General features: G+C 39.7%; 1 protein-coding gene across 1 annotated transcript; it reads right to left on the reverse strand.

Moving 5' to 3' along the window:
• Positions 1 to 8,135: 8,135 nt before the first annotated feature.
• LOC104219952 (uncharacterized) lies at positions 8,136 to 8,609 on the reverse strand. Its single transcript, XM_009770723.2, has one exon. It carries the CDS (start codon positions 8,607 to 8,609, stop codon positions 8,136 to 8,138), a length of 474 nt encoding a protein of 157 aa, XP_009769025.2.
• Positions 8,610 to 23,841: the final 15,232 nt, after the last annotated feature.

A 23,841-nucleotide genomic window follows, 5' to 3' on the forward strand; every position in this document is an offset into this window, starting at 1 on the left:
ATGCATCAAATGGGACTAAGAATTACCCTCAACACAAATAAATTATCAACAACACAATGTTTTGAGCTTTTGAGTACCATAGTTCTAATGCGACACTAGAGCATCAAGAGTTGACTTAATTCATCAAAGAAGCTCGCTCTACTACGTAAGTCATTATGGAATCCAAACTCCTTCTACTCTACTCTCCATAAGCAACTCTCACTTTAGAATTGTAACACTCAAAAACAAGGATTGTGAAAAAGTACGATCATCTCTCTCAAAAGACTGACACAAGTCCAGCTCTAAGTACCATAAGCTTTCCCCTTATGTAAATCACCACTAATATAAGCTCACTCAACTCGAGATCATATAGGGCTTTTGTGAGAATGTAATGAAGGCTTTTGGATCAAGATAGGACTTATCGGCATATAATGGTTTCCTCTTTCCGTAAGCACTTCATTTTCTCATTTCGGCTCATACTTTCTTGACTCTTTGAGTCATTTTATTCTTTATTAGAGGAACTAGAGAGACACATTGTCACTCTTTCTTGCTCATAACAATCATTTTTCTCCTTTTCTAATCATTCCATGCCTTTCATCATTGCTTTCTTTGAATCCCTTCAATTTTCACTTTCTTTTTGACATATTTCTTTTTGCCCTTTCTTTCTTTTCTTTTCCTTCCCTTTTATTCATTTCCTTTTGTTCTTGTACCTTTTATCACTTTCACATTCCTCATCTCGCCCCCAAAATTATGCTTTTGCCAATTGTTTATGCCAAGAGAGGGTCATTATAGAATGGATAAAGGCTTGTAACGTGGTTATTGAAAGAAAAAGGGCTTCGGCTCAAAGGGGTTGACTAGGGATATCATATTGGTAGGATACGGAAGCTTTCAAGTTTCAAATTGGATCAAGGAGAGCCTTCAATCATTTCTCAAGTCGAGCTGCACTTATAAGTTCGCCTAGACAAACATTCAGGGCAAGTTCTAGACTTATTGGCAAGAAACATGGACTTGCAATTCAATACCTCACCTCTCAAGATGCTGGATTGTTAAATAGATAGAGTCGAGGGCTTACAACAACCCTAGCTAAGATTGAACATCACAAATGGCTCAAATAAACCACTCAATGATTGTTTTAGTCAACACAAGAGTCTAAAGGCCACAACTAGAACTATTCTTTGCCAATCAACTTGTTTCTAACCATAAGGTCGAAGGTAAATGTGTTAGTACCAAGTGAAGCTTACTTGAGACACTTTTATTCATTACTACTATTTACACCAAAACAAAAATAAAATGGACTCAATCCCTTAAAAAGGTTGTCACACCATCCATCGTTGGGAAGAACCACCCGGTTCACACAACATCCACCTTTGGAAAGAACCATGACATTAAGAAAACTATTATTGTTCACATAAAACATAAAAAAGAAGCTAAAAACTTAAAAAGAAGCTACCAAAGGACATAAGAAGCTATTCTAATAAGGGAAAATAACGAAAGAAGTTACGAAGTAAACTACGGAAATTAAACTGAATATATACAAACCTGAGGTAAAGCGAATATATACATAAATGAAAATGAATATATACATCAAATGATAAAAATATATACATACCAAAAGTGAAAATAACGAATATATACATACCAAAAGTGAAATAAAGATAAATAAAGATAAAGAAAAATTGTGTAATTTACATACCAAATGTCATAAATTAAAATGGATCACCACCCAAATGAAAGATAGCATTGTCCTCAATGCTAATAACAAATAAGAATAGGGAAAAATGGGTAGAGAGTAAAGAAAACTCCCTATATGGTCTTTGTCTGCATCGAGTCCTCAGCATCCTCTAACTGTACCTCCTCATCCTCTGACTAGGGGACTACGAGGTTGCTAAGCATCTGAATCAACTCCTCAGTAGTGTGTGATGTTGCAGCTGGCTCCTCAGACTGGCCGACTGCTGCCTCTGGTTCCTCACGCTCTGCTGTATGTGCTGCTAAGACTATCTCCTCCACGAGAAGGTCCATTGGCAAGTCTCCTGCATGTGCAATCTTTCCATTGGCAAGTCTTCCGCATGTGCAATCTTCTTAACCTCCTTAGCCAACTTCCCGACCGACTCCTTTTGAGTCTTTTTCAACTTTTTCACTTGCTTCCCCAAATCCTTGATTACATTCCCATGTGCATCAAGAGTCTCGTTGGTCTTCTTCTGGTCGTCCAGAATCTTCTTCAATGAGTCCTCCACTAATGGAGGTACTTGAAGCTCTGCTAGGACTGAAGATTGTGCTACCACTGCACTGGATATGGCAGACATCTTTGTGGTAACTACATGCATCTAGTTGTTGAGACTGGACATTGTCTGGGAAACTCTCAGTACAGTCTGAGGGTAGGTAAAAGATGAAGGAACTGACAGTGACACTGAAGATGGAGGAGGCATGACTGCTGCTCCGGTAGAAGTATCGGTTGTTGTAGAGGGCTCGACAACTGATCCAGTGGCCACTACCCCTGGCTCTTCAGACTAGCCAGTGGAGGTAGTGGCTTTACCCTTGAATTTAGGGTTGTCCGCTCCCTAGAGGTGATACCATGAGAAACGCTTTTTAGCTTTCACCTCCACATCAAAATCTCGGCTCCATCCCTTGATTTTTAAAATACTCAGTCCAGAAGTTGGGGTAGGGATAAGATCTTTGACACCCTTTTGCTTCAAAGTTAAGGGTGTTTCTGACGATTGTCACTCCTATTGTGAGCCATACGTATCGACCCAGGAATATCAAGTAACTCAGCTAGCCATGGGCGAACTGCCTCACCCAAGGCTAGCTTCTCTAGGTATTACACCGCCTTAACCTCCTCAACCCTACATATTTGTTTAGTGTTTGGCCATCAAACCGGATTTTCAAGTTCCGAACCTTCGTCACCTTTGTACCCTTTTTTATGTGGGCAACATTGGTATAAAACTACTTTACAAGGTATTCATTGGCATTATGCAGACGACCGAAGAACCATTTCCATCCTTTTCTCCCCAAGGATTTCTTTAGAATATTTGGATTGTGCTGGCTCAGGTCTTTGGTTATGAATTGTTGCTCAAGCGTGAGCGACCTTTGGGTCTACCATTCCCAAAATTTTGCATAAGCTTTCTCGCTGAAAAACCTATCAGCCCACACCTCTAGGTTCCTTAATCGAGTCAGGTCTCCCTCAATTGTATCACCCACTTTCCTGTCATCCGGGACTTCATCATCGTCATCTGAATTGATTGGAACTAAGGGAGAATGTGCGGAAGAGGGTTCAGAATCTTTACTACCCTCTTCCGAACCCCCAGATGAACCCTCAAAAGAGGAGGACTCATCAACCAAATGCAATCTCCCCTGGATTTGTTGGGACTGGACTTCCGGTTGTGCTTGCCCGAAGTTTCCTTTAGAAGCCTCCCCGAATGGGACATACTCACTAGTCTTAGAAGTGTCCAGGGCTCTATTGGCAATTGTTTTCTTGCTGATTACCTTTTGAACTGACAGAGGTATGTTGGTTTGCCTTGAGCCCAACCTCGGGACGGTTCTACCCTCCCTTTGGAAGTATCACCTCGGCCTCGGGAATGCACCATTGTCTACAACACATAAGTAGTGAAAGTAGGATAGAATTGGGGTTCAACATGTGTTAAAGCATTATAGATGAAATGAAAGACAATGCTTCTCAAAACAGGGCAGCGCGAACCACACAAAAGTGAGTGCGGCCGCGAACTGACCATCGTGGTCCGCATAAAAGTGAATGCAACCGCAAAGAGACCAGGCTCAGACTAATGGTTCTCTGAAGTTGATCAATCGCGGACCGCACAAAAATAAGTATGGCCGCGAAAGACCCATCACGCACCACACAATTTTGGGTGCGGCCGCGAAAACAACTGACTGATTTTTTGAAGTTCAAATGCACGGTCCACATAAAATTAAGTGTGGCCGCGAAAGATCAATCGCGGACCGCACAAAAGTGACCGCGACCACAAAATCTAAGCAAATGCCAATACTTTGGAACTAGGTTATCGCGGACCGCACAATTTTGTACACGGCTGCATACCCTATCGCGGACCGCACAAAAATGTGCGCGGCAGCGAAATTCAAATTAGTTCGGCACTGATGAACATTGCTTACTAGGGTTTTCACTAATCTTACAAAATATATGGTAATTAAGCATGCAAAGTTACTAACCCCAGTCCCCATTATGCATTTTAACACTACCCATATGTTTCTAAGCAAGATTTAAGCATCATTTTGACATTAAGGCATGAATATAACCCTAACTAAAAAGGAAAATTTAAAACAAAGAGAAAAGAAAAGAGAAAGAATGAAATTAAATCATTGACGTGAACATAACAGTTGTGAAAAGTAGTAGGAAATGAACACCTGATGAAAATTGGATGAGATTGAAAGCAAGAACGGGCGCACAGTGCTTTAGGTATGTGTGAGAAGTCAGGGTTTGTAAAGTGTGAATAGTTCCAAAAAGGTATATTTATACTCTGAACCAGTGACCCCACCGACTTACCTGAGTGCGGCCGCAAAATTGTGTAGCGGTCCGCACTCTTTACCCTTTTGTAGCTCACCATAAGACTCCTGGGCGCGATCCGCATAAAAATGGCCACGACTGCGCAATTTGTGCGGTCCGTGGAAATTTGATTGCGGTTGCGAACTCTTAAGGACTTTTTACAGGCCAACTTTAGAGAGTTGGAAATTTCAATCATCCATCTGCGCGACCGTGCACAAATTTGTGCGGCCGCGAAGTACTTGTGCGGTCCACATAATTTTGAGCGTAGTCCGCGATATTTCACCACTTAGACAAATTTTTCCTTGTCAATTTGCTGCACTGCACAACCAATTCCTACACACACTTCACAACTAGTTAGTCCAAAATAATGCTTAATATAAGAAGGAAATCAAAAGAAAGAAAAGCATATGGGTTGCCTCCCAAGAAGCGCTTGATTTAACGCCGCGGCACGGCGCATGTTACCATCATTCAATTGAAATGGATCAATGCCACAATGTGGCCATCATCAACCATACCAAGGTAGTGCTTCACCCGGTTCCCATTGACCCTAAAGATCTCACCATTCTTGTTTTTCAAATCTAGAGCACCAAAAAAAGTCACATGCATCACTTCAAAGGGACCGCTCCACTTTTACTTTCCCAGAAACATCCGTAACCGAGAGTTGAATAAGATAACAAGGTCACCTTCTTTGAATTCTTTGTTCCAGATACACTTATCATGTAGGTACTTCATCTTGTCCTTATACAAGGACGAACTGGAGTAAGCATGGAACCGAAACTCATCAAGTTCATTCAATTGCTCCACCTGAAGATTGGCAGCTACATCCCACTCACGGTTTAATTTCTTCAACGCCCACATGGCCTTGTGCTCTAATTCCACCAGGATGTGACATGATCTTCCAAACACCAACCGATACGGAGACATATCAATTAGAATTTTGTAAGTTGTTCTATAGGCCCATAAAGCATAGTCAAATTTCCTTGATCAATCAGTCTGGTTTGTATTGACACTCTTGGATAGAATACTCTTGATCTCCCTGTTGGAGACTTCAACCTGTCCACTTGCCTGGGGTGATAGGGGGCTTACACATTGTGAGTGACACCATATTTGGAGAGTAAAGTATCACAAGCTTTGTTGCAAAAATGAGAACCCACATCACTAATGATGTCCCTTGGGGTGCCGAACCTTGTGAATATGTTTTTCTTTAAGAAAGCCACCACACTCCATGCTTTATTGTTGGGCAAAGTCACCGCTTCAACCCATTTGGAAACGTAATCCACAATAACAAGAATATAGGTGTTCCCACACGAACTCATAAATGGACCCATAAAGTCGATGCCCCATACATCAAAAATGTTAGTGAGAGGCATATCATTCTTCTTGGAAATCCCACCGGCCCTTTAGCAATCATCACACCGCTTAACAAGCTCGATAGCGTATTTGTACAAGGTAGGCCAATAGAATCCACAGCTTAGGACCTTTGTAGCAGTTCTTGCCCCACCATGGTGACCACCATAGGGCGAAGAATGGCAAGCTTCAAGAATACCCAATTGCTCTTCTTCTGGAACACATCCCCAGATAACACCATCAGTGCAAATTTTGAAAAGATAAGGCTCGTCCCAATAATCATCCAAGCTTTACCGTTTGAACTTCTTCCTTTGGTTTGAAGAGAACTCATTCGGGACAATTCCGCTCACAAGATAGTTAGCCACATCAGCAAACCAAGGCATACCGGTCAATGATATGGAAAGGAGTTGTTCATTCGAAAACGAATCATTGATCTCAAGGCCATCATGTGGCCTCCCCTTCTCTTCCAAACGGGACAAATGGTCTACCACTTGATTCTCACTCCCATTTCGGTCTATGATTTCAAGATCAAATTCTTGTAGAAGAAGTACCCACCACATCAATCTAGCCTTTGAGTCCTTTTTACTCATCAAATAACGAAGCGTTGCGTGATCAGTGTGAACAATCACTTTGGTACCCATGAGGTACAGGCGAAACTTTTCCATAGCAAAGACAATGGCTAAGAGTTCTTTCTCGGTCACCGTATAGTTGACTTGGGCTTCGTTCATGGTATTACTAGCATAGTATACCGAATGGAATATCTTGTTGATTCTTTAACCCAATACCGCTCCTACCGCCACGTGACTGGCATCACACATGAGCTCAAATGGTAAGCTCCAATTTGGTGCGGTAATGATGGGAGTGGTAGTCAACTTATACTTTAGTAGCTCAAATGCCTTCATACAATTATCATTAAACACAAATTTAGCATCTTTCTCCAAGAACTTGCACAAGGGGTTCACCACCTTTGAGAAATCCTTGATGAACCGACGATAAAACCCTGCATGACCTAGAAAGCTCCTCACTCCTTTGATGGAAGTAGGAGAAGGGAGTTTTGATATCACTTCAATTTTCGCTTTATCCACTTCAATACCATTCTTGGAGATCTTGTGGCCGAGGACAATGCCCTCCTTGACCATAAAGTGACACTTATCCCAATTAAGCACCAAGTTTGTCACTTCACAATATGACAATACCTTATCAAGATTATCCAAACACTCTTTAAAAGAATCCCCCACAACAGAGAAATCATCCATGAAAACCTCGAGTAACTTTACCATATCTGTGAATATTGTCATCATACACCGCTGAAAATTAGCCGGTGCGTTACATAAACCAAAAGGCATCCTTGAGAATGCAAATGTGCCATACGGACAAGTGAAGGTGGTCTTTCTTCATCTTCAGGTGCAATAAGAATCTGATAGTATCCGAAATACCTATCTAAGAAGCAATAATAAGCACGTCCGGCTAACCTATCCAACATCTGATCAAGGAATGGAAGCAAAAAATGGTCTTTTCGAGTCACTTTGTTGAGCTTCCTATAATCCATGCATACTCTCCGACCGGTGACAGTACTTGTGGGTATCAACTCATTGTCGTCATTGTAATCATAGTCATGCCCCCTTCTTTGGGACACATTGTACCAGTGAAGTCGATGAACTATAGAAATGGGGTAGACAACCCCAGCATCCAACCACTTGATGATCTCTTTCTTGACTACCTCTTACATGGGCTCATTCAACCTTCTTTGATGTTCCACAAAGGGTTTGGCATCCTCCTCTAATATGATTTTGCGCATGCAAAAGGCGGGGCTTATATCCTAAATGTCCACCAATGTCCAACCTATTGACTTCTTCCTCCTTTGGAGTACCGCAAGGGTGGAATTTACCTACACGTTAGTTAAGCATGAGGAAAGAATAACAGGTAAAGTGGAACAAGGGCCTAAGAAATCATTCCTGAGATGTGAAGGCAAGGGCTTTAACTCCAATGTGGGAAGCTCCTCCATTGAGGGCTTTGTTGGTGGAGTCTTCCGGTTCTCAAAGTCCAAGGAAAGTTTTCGGGACTCATATGTATATAAACCCATTCCTTGCAAAGCATTAACATATTCCACCAAGTCTTCCTTCTCATCCACATCATGATTCAATAACAAAGCTTCTAATGGGTCTTCCACATTAATCACAACACTTGTGTCATCAACAATCACTTTGGTCACAAGATCCATAAACGAACATACTTCATTGCTATTAGGATGTCTCATTGACTTGCAAACATGAAACACAACTTTTTCATCGCCCACCTAGAAGGTGAGCTCCCCTGCTTCCACATCAACTAAGGCATTCCCTATAGCCAAGAACGGTCTCCCCAATATTATTGGCACATCGTAGTCAACCTCACAGTCAAGTATCACAAAATCTGTGGGAAGTATGAACTTGTCGACCCGAACTAGCACATCATCAATTATCCCCAATGGATGCTTCATTGTCCTATACGCGAATTGTAACCTCATGGATGTGGGTCTTGGTTGCCCAATCCCCAATGTCTTGAACACAGAATAGGGCATCAAGTTAATGCTCGCACCCAAGTCACACAAAGCCTTGGCAAAATCAGCACTACCAATAGTGCATGGGATTGTAAAGGCACCGGGGTCTTCTAACTTTGGAGCCATGAAGTGCACAATGGCACTCACTTGATGTGTCATTTTGATCGTTTCACAGTTCATTGATCTTTTCTTTGTTACCAAGTCCTTCATGAACTTGTCATATCTTAGCATTTACTCTAGAGTGTCAACCAAAGGCATATTTATGGACAAACTTTTCATCATATCAATGAATTTCTTGAATTGTTTCTCATTGTTTTGCTTTGCGAGCCTTTGAGGATATGGCGGAGGAGGCTTGGCAAAGGAGCGTTCGCTTTGGGCACTACCATTTTCGGTATGCCTATCACATGTTCCCTAGACAAGTGCACATCATTTTGTGTCTCCTCCACATTGTCACCAATGTCTATCCTCACTTCATCATTCACATTCTCATCATTTACTTTCACATCAGTGCTTTGCTTATCATCATCTTTCACCAACACATCATCACTCACAATCTTTCTTGGATTAGAGGTACTAGCAACTCTATCTCTACCACTTCTTGTAGTCACCGCCATAGCATGGCCCGTATTGTTCCCACCCTTTGGGTTTACTATCATATCACCTGGTAGTTCCCCCTTAGGGTGAGTATTCAAAGCTTGCAAAATTTGGCCAAGTTGGACTTCCAAGTTGCAGATAGAAGTTTTGTAGGAGGCTAATTGGGCATCGAAATTGGCATTTTTCTTCATCATTTACTCGAACATGGTTTCAATCCATCCCATCTCATTGTTGGAAGAACTAGGACCTTGTTATGGATATGGAGGTGGGTTGTTCGATTGTTCATACATCGGGGGTCTTTGAAAGCCCGACCCCTGATTCCCTTGATTATTGTTGTTCCAACCCCCTTTATTGTTATTGCCTCCCTAATTACTATTATTGTTGCCACCCAAATTGCCTTTATTTCCTTGATTACCCCAATTTTGATTGTTTGTGTTCCCTCAATTACCTTGGTTGTTGTTGTTTCCGCTATTCCAATTTCCTTGTTGACCTTGATTGCCCCAATTTCCTTGGTTTCCCTGTGATCTCCACTTTTGTTGATTCAGAGTATTGCCCCGATGACCTTGATAATTGTTGACATATTGAACCTCTTCACTTTGATCATCATATGAATCATCTTGATTGTACCCACTACCACTTTGCTCAAATTGATCCAGATTGTGTTGAACTTGTTGACCTCGTTGCCTTCTCTTGTTAATCATCATATTCACTCCTTCCATGGCATTCACTCTTTTTGGCCCTTGAACTTGTTTCAACTGAGCCTTGGCCAATTGGTTCATGGTAGTTGTCAACTCACCTATAGCTTGGTCGTGGTCATGTAGCTCCTTGTGGCCTTAGCATTGACATATGTCCCGGGGAAAAGAAGTTTGCGATGAACTTCTCGGCCAACTCATCCCAAGTGGTGATGGAATGGTTGGGTAACCTTTCTAGCCAATCCAAAGCCTTCCCCCTTAGAGAAAATGGGAAAAGCCTTAACCTAAATGCATCCTCGGAGATGTTAGTTTGCTTGCTCCCCTAGCACGTGTCAACAAAACCTTTGAGATGCTTGTAGTCATTTTGGTGTGGTGCTCCGGTAAAGAAACCCCTCTGTTCCAATAGTGTAAGCATGACATTGGTTATTTGAAAGTTGCCCGCCCTAATCCGGGGCAGGACTATTGCACTTGCATAACCTTCGTTGGGCAACACCCAGTGTGATGCCCTTGGAGGAGGTGCGGGAGGGTTTAGGTTGTTGTTATTAGGCGGTCGGCCTCTCCTTTGTACTTGAGATTTGGGTTGAATCTCATCCACGTGATCATCATCTACCTCCTCCCCCAATGGCAAATTTCTGATGGCTTCGTTGTTAAGAGCCATTTGGTACCTAAAAGCAATTCACACACAAAATTAGAAAAATGTAAGGAAAGAAAAACAAAGCACACTAATACTCAGATATATAGCTAAAACCATCTAACTCCCCGGTAACGACGCCAAAAATTCATCGGGTCCAAGCTTACACTACTACTGAGTAGAGAGGGTGGTCGATGCAGTTTTAACCCAACTAGGTCAGGATCGAATCCACATGGAGTTAATAATTGGAATTAGGTTTATATCTAAGCTAGATGTGGGCTTTGAGTCTAATTACACTTTCACAAGTTTTGGGTTTGATTTCTACTTCTAACTTTACTCTATTGTATGCAATGATTGAAACTAAGGACAATATTTTTGTTGATGCTTTTCAAGTGTTTAAAGGTACTCGGGTCGTGACTTCTACCTAGGTGGATATCTAACGGATAGTAAAATCTAGGGCAAGCTCATGATTAGTTGGGATCGTAATATAGCTATCACAACCGGGTACTCACTCTATACCTCTCGGTAGCTTGAGTAATTTTGCCCAATTTGGCTTTCTCAAATCCAAATGGGTATTCATGCAATTCAAGTGATATTAGCTCAAGTCGAGTATTACTATCTCTAAGTTTAACCCTTTAATTGGGGCTATCAATTTCTTGAGTTCACCCCAATTCCTTGTTAGCCTAGTTTTCCTAGACTTAGTCCCTCTTTCTCAAGTAAAGATTAAGTCATAAAGGTATGAATTAGTGTTTGCAACCACTAATTCTATAGTTCTAGCAAGAACTAGGCTAAATATCACTAACTCATACACATTCAAGCCCTAGAATTCAATACCCATTAAATACCCACACTAGGGTTGGGTGACAACCCTAGCTATGGGTCTAGCTACTCATGGAAATAACAGAAATCAAAGATGAAAAGAAGATAAAATTCATAATACTAGATTAAAAGATGAAAATCTAATGTTGAAAGATAATTCTAGTACAAAATTGCCCAAAATGGAATGTACAGCCATCTCACGTGCTTAGATAATACATAACATAACCTAAAAATGTCAAAAAGATCTATTTATACTAAGCTGAAATTTTTGGACAAAAATACCCCTACGGAGGTTGTGTGGTCACGTAATTCTAAGCGCGACAGCGTAATTTTGATCGCGGTCCGCGTTCTACAAATCTAGATCTGGGTTAAGCTGAGTTTCACAGACCGCATAATTTCAATCGTGACTGCGTAATGGACTTCTGCAGCGACGACGCGGATTGCGCTTGTCATTTAGCCTAAAAATATAACTCTCTAAATCTCCCTTTCGTGGACCGCGTATTTCTGATCATGACCGCGTTGTGGCTTTTGCGGCCGCACAATATTTGTGTTGTCCGCGTTTCTGATCTCTTGGCCCGGTCTTGGTTTTTGTTCAAGTTTTGACTCTTTTATGAGTTGATTATGACTCCTTTTGGTCATTTTGAACAATTCCTGCAAGCAAGCATATTACATTAGTTTTCAGGAATACCTTCACGCATTTTTGGCTCAAAACACAAGTAAAAGAGAGTAAATAATAGGTTAAAATCCTTACTTGTCACATGAGCTCAAGCATAATATTACCCAGATCAAACTTCATCTGAGTCAAGATAGCATAAATGAGACACACCTTCACCCGAGAGACATCAGCGTCGTTCTGAGTAGGCATGATCTTTGCATTTATCAACCGTAGAATGACTCTGGCAGGATGCTAGAAATGACACTTCTTCATGTCTTTGTGGAACTGATTTGCTTCTCGCGTTCAGGTGGCAAGAGACCCCGCGCCACACAGCTAGCATTTAATATCACGATAGGGGGGCCGACGCAGCATGCTTAGGAACAACTTATGTGAACGCTCTGTGGACCCCATGATTTGGTTTATTACCCGGGAAGAAAATGGAATCATCTTGCCTCGTACTTGGACTTCATACACTGCATCTAAACTGGCCTCAGGTTGCCAGTTAGCATAAAATTCCTTAACCATGTTCACATTCACCGATTCAGTGGGACGGAACAAGGTTTCAAAGCTCAAGTATCTAATGTTGTTGTAAATTTTCGAGTACTTCCTGATGAGCTTACTATCATCAATACTAACTTCCGGGTTGGGACTTACTGCCAGAACAAAGGTCCGGAACTACATCCTAGCATGAGCTAGCACAATTCGAATGCCATACTTACAGTCTGGTACTACATACGTATCTGGGTCAGTGCGCTCTTATTCCTCCTCACTGGGTTGGGGTGAGGTCCACGCCTACCTCCTCGATGGCTACTAGAGGTTGCTTTTGAGGAACCTGTGTTAGAACATTTGCTAGGACGTCGAGACATTGTACCTACACAAGACAAACAACATTAGCCAAAATATGTAAAGTAAAAACAAGACCAAACAGGGTAACCACCCCACACTTATGTTATTGGCATGTTCACAAGTACAATATATATCGGGGACTTAGACTACCCCATTGAAAGCACGCTCCACACGTATTCAATAACCCCACCAACCACTAACATGATAGTGAGACAACATTATCACGGACTATGCTAACACAAAATACAAAATCCAAAATCAAGAAGCTAAACTAGTAACTTAAGAAAAGAAAATAAGAAGTTATACTAATTTGCTGCTACGAAATTCAAAAGTTTTAATGCATCACTACACAAAATACACACATGGCCTGAATCAGACATCTCAATTAGCACGTAGCCTCAAATTAGCCTAGGGTGGTCAATTGATTAGCACTAAGGTCTAACATATTAAAGATTTACAACATACAAGCATGACCTCCCACCCTACTCTTATTATCAAGCATCACATTATTTCCTCACAATTATCCCCCAATTAAACTACAATGCCACCTTCTATGTCATTGAGGCATTTAATCAAATACATGGTAGGCATAAAATGTACCTCACAATTTCAACTCCAACTATTGAAAGATTACTCCTCAAACATACTAATCAATCACCCTACAATAATCACAACAACACCAAAGTGTAACAATATAACAACACTACCAAAAACTCTACCAATTTTCGGCCATATTGGCCATCCCACCAAACTCCATATAAAATAGTTTAAGCACCATCAAAACACGCAAAAATCACCCCTAATCATAAGAACAATGAAAACCCCATAAGTTTATACAAGAATTTCGACCAAAAGAAATTGAAAAACTACCTAGGGTTAGAGATATGAACTAAAGTAACTTAGCTTACTACTAAAAGAGAAGAGATGAGAAAAGAAAACTTACCTTGATGAGTGATGTAAATGAGAGGGAGATGGAAAGATGGAGGATTTGAGGAAGGAAAATGGAGGAAAGGAGAGTTATTTGGAGTGTGAGAGAGAGAATTGAAATAATAGAGTATGAGAGATATGGGAAAAAGGGGAAGGGAAAAATAGGTGACTTAAGTGTAGAAAACATAAGCAGCCAAACATTTTGGTCGCGTTGCTGGGTGCGGCGCTCCATGCAGCATGGTAGTGAAGATTTCCAAACCGTTACGCAATTCATGCTAGGCAAACATTATGGCCTGGTGTATCGCCCCATGCGGCGCTCTAGGCTAATTTTCTTAGAGTTCTAGGGAATTTTGCGTTTTAGGCCACAGGTTACATCCTGACTCTATTATGTACTTATTTTATGTTTAAATATTGCTTATACCTGCCTAAACTAGTACCCAAATTCCTGATCTTTAATAATCCTAAACTACAATTATCTAATTATTCTACAAAAGTAAGAAAAGGGATAGAAGTAGTTTTGAGTTATAGTCGTCAGCTTGACTCCATCACTTAGGCTCATTTTATCATGATGCTAGAGGATTTCTTGTCAAATCCTCAAACAAGGTACGGTTTCAACCTCTATCCATTCACCTTAAAGTTTTTGTTCCCTTCTTCATCCTGCATTTCAATGGCGCCATATGGTGAGACGTGTTTCACCGCATATGGACCTGTCCATCTTGATTTGAATTTTCCGGGAACAACTTAAGTCTACTATTGTATAGTAAGACTTTGTACCTTTCATGAAACTCTTTTGGCTTTATCAGATGTCATGCTATTTTTTTGTTTTTTCCTTTACAATCCGTATATTTTCATACGCGTCCAGTCGAAACTCCTCCAATTCGTTCAGTTGTGGCAACCTATGTTCACCTGCAAGACTAAGATCAAGATTAAGCATCTTAATTGCCTAATAAGCTTTATGTTCTATCTCAACATGTAGGTGACATGATTTTCCATACACTAGTTTGAATGGTGAATTCCCTATGGTTGTTTTGAACGCAGTTCTATACACCCATAGAGCTTCATCCAACCTTGCAGACCAATCCTTACGAAAAGCACTAACCATCTTTTCAAGAATTTGTTTAAGTTCACGGTTAGCCACTTCAACTTTCCCGCTAGTTTGGGCATGGTATGAGGTTCTTTTTATGTGTGTGATCCCATACTTAGACAATAATGCAGCAAACTTTGTTCACAAATGCGACCCATTGTCATTGATAATCACTCGAGGTGTCCTGAAGCGGGTAAACATGTTCTTCCGTAAGAACTCAGATACCACCCTAGCATCATTGGTCCTAGTAGGGATTGCTTTAACCCATTTAGAGATGTAGTCAATGGCTACTAGGATATATTCATAAAAATGGGACGATGGGAACAGACCCATAAAGTCAATGCCCCAAACGTCAAAAATTTTACATACCAGAATGGAGTTTAGTGGCATCTCATCCCTCTTGCTAATGTTACCTGCCCTTTGACACTTTTCACATGTAGCTATATACGCATGTGCGTCTTTGTACAAAGTAGGACAATAGAAACTGATTTCCATGACATTTGCTGCTGTATGATTTCCCACATAGTTCTCTCCAGCTGCTCCATCATGGCAATGAGAAAGAATGCTTGCCATTTCTCTATCAGGAACACACCTTCGATTCACACCATCTGCACAAAGCTTAAACAAGAAAGGGTCATTCCAAAAATAATTTGTTACCTCACTTTGTAGCTTCTTTCTTTGATCACGAGAGAGGTCACGAGGAAAACATCCACTAGACAAAAAGCTGGCTACATCAACATAACAAGGCTGCCTTTCGGAGACTGCAGCAATGGAGAAAATCTGCTCATAGGGAACTCTTCTTCTACATCAACTGTTTTAACTAGAGGCCATTAAACTCAAGATAAATGATCTACAACTTGATTTTCTATGCCCATCCTATCTTTGATTTACAGGTCAAACTCTTGGAGCAGCAACACCCACCGCATCAGACGCGGCTTGGACTCCTTCTTATTTAACAAGTATTTCAAGGCTGAGTGATCAGTATGTACAATAACTTTACTCCCCACCATGTATGATCTAAACTTGTTAAAAGAAAAGACCACAGTAAAAAACTCTTTCTTGGTAGTGGCATAGTTGACTTGAGCCTCATTCAACGTCCTGCTTGCATAGTAGATGGGTCTAAACATCTTATCTTTTCGTTGCCCCAGAACTGCTTCCACAGCTACATCACTAGTGTCACACATTATCTTAAGTAGCTGCCTCCAATCAGGCGTCACCATAATAGGAGCACTCACAAGCTTTTCCTTCATCAATTCGAATGCTCTTAAGCACTCCACATTGAAAAAACAAACTTGACATCTTTCTCTATAAATGTAGTCAACGGTTTGGTAATGTTGGAAAAGTTTTTAATGAAACTTCTATAGAACCCAACATGTCCTAAGAAACTTAGCCTAGCAATTACATCGACCTTATCTCTATCAACTTCAATTCCATGTGCAGTCATTTTGTAGCCCAAGACAATTCCCTCTTTCACCATGAAGTGGCACTTCTCCTAGTTAAGAACCAAGTGAGTGGTTTCACAATGTTCATGCACGAGCTCTAAATTCTTCAAGCAATCATCAAAGTCATCAGCAAAGAGGGTGAAATCATCCATGAACACTTCTAGATACTTCTCATTTAAATCAGATAATATAGACAGCAAGTGCATTACACAACCCAAACGGTATCCTCCTGTAAGTAAAAATACCTAACGGGTAAGTGAATATGGTCTTCTCAACATCTTCTGGGGCAATGGATATTTGATTGTAGCCTAAGTACCCATCCAAGAAGCAGTAGCATCCACGTCCAGCCACTTTTTCAAGCATTTGATCAATAAAAGGGAGTGGGAAGTGGTCTTTCCTGGTTGCATTATTTAGCCTTCGATAATCAATGCACATTCTCCACTCAATGACTGTTCTTGTGGGGATTAATTCATTGTATTCGTACTTCACCACTGTCATGCCCCCTTCTAAGGTACCACTTGCACTTGACTAACCCATTGGCTATTAGAGATGGGAAAAATCACTGCTGTATCTAGTAATTTGATGATCTCCTTGTACACTACCTCCTCCAAATTTTTGTTCAATTTGTCTTGGGGCTACAATACTGGCTTGCTATTTTCTTCCAACAGAATTTTGTGCACGCAAATGGCTGGACTGATTCCTCGAATATCATCTATACTCCAGCCAATGGCCTTCTTGTGCTTTTTCAGCAGCTCCACCAGCTTTTGCTCCTGTGTAACAAAAACAATCACTGGAAAATTGTTAGTTTCAAGAAAATTATATTTCAAGTGAGTGGGGAGGACTTTCAATTCCACATTAGGCTTAGAAGCCTTCTTTTTAAGTTCCTCCTCATCAACCACTTGATTCTCAGTTTCAAGAGCTTCAACCACTTTCTTTAAGTCAGGATCTTCAGCCTCCACTGTGCTAGACTGAGTAATACACCTCTCTAGTGTATCCCGCATAAGCTTGTCAAACTTGTATTTTTCAACTAATTCACCAACAACGTCTAGCTTAAAGCACGAGTAGGCAGACACCTCATCACTGGGGTAGTTTATCATCCTCTTCATGGGGAATACCACTTTTTTATTTCCCACTCTGAGCATAAGCTTCCCCTCATAGATATCAAGGATAGCTCGGCCGGTACATAAAAATGGCCTCCGTAGAATTAGAGGCACCTCCTTATTCACTTCCATATCCACTACAATAAAGTTTACGGGGAATACAAACTTGTCCACCCGTACTAGAATATTTTCAATGATCTTCTCAAGCAAAATGGTGGTCTGGCTAGCCAATTGTAGGGACACTAGTATTGACTTGATCACTCCAAGCTCACTTTCCAACTTCCTGAATAGAGACAGAGACATTAAATTTGTAGACGCACCAGAGTCACAGGCCTTGTCGAATCTCTCATTTTCCAATGAGCATGGTACGGTGCTTACTGGGTCTCCATACTTTTTGGGGAATTTTATTTTACAATATGGCGGTGCAGTGGGCATTCATCTTGACCACTATTGCCTCCTCTAATTTTCTCTTACTAGACAGAATTTCCTTCAAGAATTTTGCATAAGCAGGGATCTGAGTGAGTGCATATATGAAGGGGATGTTCACATAGAGTTGCTTGAGCATCTCCAAGAATCACCCAAAATATTTGTCAAGTTTCTCCCGCTTCATTTTTTGATGGAATGGTAGAGCTGGCATATGTCTACTCTCTTAAATCTCCTTTTGTGCCCCACTATTCTAGCCTTTCTACTCTTCACTCTCTTTCTCTGCAGGTGTCTTAGTCTACTTGCTCACCACCTCTGGTCTAGCTTTCACCACTAGGTCAATTAATATTTTTCCACTTCTGAGAGATACAACTTTGATTGTTTCCTTTGAGTTCTTTTCGGTGTCTGGGGGAAGAGTCCCAAGAACCCTCTCAAATAATAAATTTGCAATTTGTCCCATTTGTCTTTCTAGATTCCGGATAGTCATGCCCTGAGTCTCGAATTTTTCATCTATTTTGTTGATAAATGCCTACATGAGATCTTCCATACTAGATTGATTTGGTTGTTGTGGCTGATATTGCTACCTCTTCTCGTTATGAAAACCTGGTGTTCCTTGACCCTGGGGTCTAGGATTATTTTGCTGCTATGAGTTCAAACTTCCACTAGGTGAACTCCACGAAAAACCTGGGTGCCTTTGACCCATGGCATTATAGTTGTTCCTGTCTTGGTAGTTTTCTCTATTAAAGTTTCCCACAGCGTTGACTTCCTCAACAGATACTTGACACTCATGTGTAGGGTGTCCCATTCCACAAAAGTCACATGCTGCTTGCGGCTAACTCTGTATCTTGGCTAATATCAACTTTCTTATCTCCTTGTCCATGGTGTCTAGCTGGGCTTGCATGGATGTGTTAGTGTCCACCTGGTGAACCCCAACTGATTTTCTTCTATCATTATTCTCAGCCGGCCATTGATTAGCATCCTCAGATAATTCATCAAGGATTAAGATAACCTCCTCTAGAGTTTTCTTCATTATTGGACCTCCACATGCAATATTCAGAGTTCGTTGTGAGGATGGTGTTAGTCCGTCCCAAAAATCCTAGAGTTGTATCCACAAATCAATTCCATTGTGCTCACACTTTCTGACTATCTCCTTGAATCTTTCCCAAGCTTTAAAAACTGTTTCTGTCTTCTTTTGGCAGAAATTGTGGATTTCCCTTAGAAAATTCTCTGTTTTTGCAACTGAGAAGTACTTGTCAAGAAATTTTATGGTCATATCTTCCCATGTCCTGATCGAACATGTGGGTAAGCTACAAAGCTAGTGCTTCGCATTGTATTTCAATGAAAAGGGGAATGCCCTTAAGTATGTTGAATCCTTTGATACTCCATTGTATTGGAAGGTGTTCATGATTTCTTCAATGTCCATCAGGTGAGTATTAGGATTTTCGTTCACATTCCCTCGGAAAATGCAGTTGTTTTGGATAGTTTGAAGCAAGACTTGCTTCAATTCGAAGTTGTTTGCTGCTATGGATAGAGGTCTGACACTTGACAGTCCTTGATTGTAGACTGGCCTAGCATAATCACCCAATGATCTTCCAGGCCGAGGTGTTGCATTATCGAATTGGTCTTCAACCAAAGGTCGGTTTAGATTAAATCTTTGACCCCTATTATGTTCGACTGTCTCATCAACAATTCTCCATGCAACTTCTTGTTGTACTGCCTCTCTTGCAGCTAAACCTACTCTTTCATTCTCTTCATTTGCCATGGTATCTTGAGTTGAAGTTTGACTTAAGAATTTTTCTGTTAATTCTCTTTCTTTTCTCAGTTGTCGCAGGTGTTTCTCCAACTCTGGTTCGTAGGGTATCACTTGCCTTGAAGAGGATCGAGTCATACACAAGAGAAATCAAACATGTATCCTGCACACAAGTAAGAAAACGTGAATACACTAAAGCAAAAATTAGCCCCCGAATTAGTACTAAAAACTATTTAAAACACTATTGATTGCCAATTCCCAGCAACAACGCCAAATTTTGACGAATGCAAAACATAACACAAAATGAATGCTCGCTAGTCAAAGATAGTATAGATTTATTATCGTCTCCACAGGGATTGGAATTAAATAGTGTTCGAATCATCTCCAGTCGATTACTATCCAAGAAAATTAACAATTGATTTGATGACTATTATTACTATTTAAGCAAATAACAATTGCTCACAAAAGACCGCAATTGAGCACGAAAAAATATCGATGAGGGAAATAAGGTCAATTAACTAGATATGTACACGATAACTGATTATACTTGAAGCTAATATTCCTCTTCCGATTAAATATTAATTTCAGTAATTAATCCAATTGAAGCATGGTAAACTATTGCAACAATAAAATGATGTTTATGATCTAAAGGGTAACTTCTCACGAATATTTCCTATTTTCTAGTTCGATTAACAATTCAAGAGGATCCTTCAATTACCTATTTGAATCACGAAATTAAACTAGAGCATAAGATGTAAAAAAATTTAGTATCAAACTCCTCTTTCGATTAAGCAAAACACTAAATAACTTTACAATATACATCAAAGCTCCATCAATTAATTCTAGCAATTATCAAGAATTGTATCCCTAATCAAGTTATTGAAATACCATATCTATCAACACCCAAATAAAAATTAATCTATAATAATGGAGTAAGATATCTCAAATAAGTTTAAGAACAAAGAGAACACCAATTCTTGTGATTTGATACAAACTCTCGTATTGCACAGATTGTCGGTTGAAATCTCGATGAATTCTTATGTCTTCTTCCTTGGGTGGCTCTCCAATCTTCTCTAGGTCAAAAGATGTTGTAAAATGGTATTTTTGGTGTATTTAAGCCGTCCTCAAAACAAATCCAGATGAAACTACCCTTTTTAGCCGAAATAGGAAAACACTTAACAATTTTGTACTACCGCATCGCACCCCGCTTCGCGCACGCAGCACTTTTGCGAAGAATTCCAGAACATTTTGCAAACTACGTTCTAGCCATATTTTGCACTGTCGCGTCGCGCCTCGCGACGCCAAATGCGGCGTGGCTGTGGAAGTTTTACAGAGTAAATTCATTTCATCATTTTTTGACATTCGGACTTGGTCCTCGACCCCCGAACATGATGTCGGCTTAATTGCTTAGGCTTCTACTCAGACTTTAAAGCTCCAATTATTCGATTTAGCTCCAAATTACTTTAATAGCTTGAAATCATTTCCTACAAGGCATAAAATACATAATAAGTGTAAAACAATATCATTTAAGCTCAAACACACGTAAAACAATATCGTTTAAGCTCAGACACACGTAAAATGAAGTAATTAGAGTGCAATCTTATGGCTAAAATACGAGTTTCTAGCCTACCATCAAGCAGCTGCTTTAGAAACCACTTTAGTAGCCAGATCAGTCAAAAGATTAATCCTCTCCCTGCATGTGTAGATATTACAACCCAGTTAGGCGAAAGGAAAGCTAGCATAATTGTAGCATGTCCACTTCTTAATTCTTCTATTAATCCTTGAATCGATATCATGATGTGTGATGAAGCAACTTTTATCCTTGTTCACTTCCTGCCCAGAAGCTTGTTGATAGCTCACAATCTTCTTCTTGAGTTTAATAGACTACCTTTTAATGGAGAAAAATAAGACCAGGTCATCAACATAACATAGGTGATTGATTTGTGGACCATTTGCACTCATGTTGAAACATTTGAAGTTATATTAGAGACTTAGAAAGAGCCCCGACTACAATAATGAAAAGAATAGGGGAAAGGGGGTCGCCTTGCTTAAAACCTCTAGAAGATCTGAGAAACCCATGCCTTTTTCCATTCACAATAATGGAATACCAATTATTTGATATTAGCCTATGGATAAAGCTCAATAAAATATTCGTTGAAGCCAAGCTTCCTGAGAACAGGAGTAAAGAAGGTCCAGGATATTTTGTCACAGGCTTGGAATATGTCCAGTTTCATGACTACGTTGCCACCCTCCTTACCTTCCTGGATACAATGACCAATCTCCTGTGCTAGAAGAAAATTTTCAGTAATGAGCCTATCTTTCACGAATCCAGTCTGATTCTCATAGACCATGCTAGAAAGAATGGTCTTTTCATGGACAAAACCTATATATCTTTTTTTGCTTTTCTAAAAGAAAAGTGCGTATGCGGTCATTAGTGAAATCGTTTTCTCCTTATGTTATGGCACCAAAATTGTATGATTTAAAGAAGCAAGGGTGGTAAATTAAATTACTACTTTGCGCACAAGAGCAAGGTGTGAAGTTCTTGGAGGGAAGAATGTCGGGGGTCTATTTGAAAACAGTCTCTCTACCCTAGGGTAGGGGTAAGGTCTGCGTACACACTACCCTCCCCAGACCCTACTAAGTGGGATTATACTGGGTTGTTGTTGTTGTTGTTGTACTTTGCGCACAGCAAATGATATTATTGTGCCCTTCGTCTCCAATATGGTTGCCCTTGATTCTTGAAAGCCTTAATAAAAAGTGGTCTTACCCACCAACCCAAGATCCACACTATTGGAACATAACATTGATTGGACCCTGGTCAATACAAACCCCAAATTGGAAAGCTCCTATGTATAATATATTTTTAGGAGTAGTTCAAAAACATTATATTATAGAAATGGTGGATGTTGATGAATGCATGAAATCACAAAGATTCCTCATTAGACGGCCATGAAACAAACAATGTGGACCCTCTTTTGTCATTATGCTGATGGAATCAACCACGACATCTCATATTGGTATCAATATTTATGCATAATATAGTATTAATACTAAGTAGTGTGAAATATAATCATGGATCAATTGTCCTTTTGCTTATGTGTATGGTGCACTAATGTTACTATTATTACTACTAAGGGTACTTGTAAATATAATTAACTGGCCGTTGGAATTAAGTATATTCTGCAAAGTGATGATTACACTTGCATAAGGTTTGATATATAAATTTTTGTTTTCTGGCCAACTTGGGTTGAATGTGGTATATACCAATTGGCAAAGAAAGAAAGAAAAAGTGGAAGTGATATATTCATCATTATAATCATTTTCATGCAAAACTTTGATTTTGTACGACAACAAAATATAATAGTGATTCATCATTACTCAATATAATCTATCATGACACATATACAACATTATGCTAATTTCTGAGACACTTGATTCTTCTACCACTAAAAATCTATTTAATTTCCACACACATTTATATATAATCTATGTGCCATAGAGATACCAATTATAATCGTGCACCTGGTCATATTTCGAACTTTATATATAAAATCTTTTTGTGTGTTTATGTTATCGATTATCTTTGTACTATAAAATTTTGGATAGTTAAAAGAAGCATTATAAGATAGAGAAGCTAAAAGATGGAGAAATTTATGTAGCTCTCTTTGGAATTCGAAGAAGTGTTCTATTTTAACTAAGACAGCATATTCCTTGAAATTTGAAGAAAGGTAGCAAACAACAAACAAACAATATATACATACATTTCTGCACTCAGCTCATACTATAAGTAAATAGGAGTTTGTCTTCCAATTAAGAAAAAGGTAGAGGCATAAAAGGCCCACCACCTTAATTGTCTGAATATTATAAGTAACATACAAAATCTGAATGTGGTGACATAGTCCCACCAAGACATTTTACAATTCCATACGATCTTACCAAAGCATAGGACAACTCGTCATTGCCAAGAAAATTAAATAGAAGCCAAATGAAAAGAAAGCTTTTGACTGTTTCCTCCCCCACCACCCACTCCAAATGACTACTTTTTCTTTTTAATTCCCTTGGGACGGTGATGTGAACACTCACGAATCCAAAATTTAACTATGCTAAGTTTCAACTTACAAGATTAAGTTTTAAAATATACATCTAACTCTATTTATATATTTTTTTCCTACTAATTAATATATGTTATATTTTCTTTTAGAAAAAAAAAGAAGAAGCTATATATAATGCTCAAATATATATAGTTCGTCTTTAAAACATTGAATTTCGTTGAATTCTTGAACCATAATTGGATCCGCTCAGGAACGGAGCTATGGGGTGCAATCAAGGGGTGCTCGACACTCCTTTATCGAAAAACTACACTATATTTTTGTTTTACGTATATTATTATATGTTGAATCTCCTTAACTTTTTGGTGTATCTAATATTTTTATATTTTGACACCCGACCTTGGTAAAAATTCTAATTGCGCCACTGCGTGCAAGGGTTCATCTGTATCCC

The sequence above is a fragment of the Nicotiana sylvestris genome, chromosome 1 (assembly GCF_000393655.2).
Source record: "Nicotiana sylvestris chromosome 1, ASM39365v2, whole genome shotgun sequence".
NCBI lineage: Eukaryota > Viridiplantae > Streptophyta > Magnoliopsida > Solanales > Solanaceae > Nicotiana > Nicotiana sylvestris.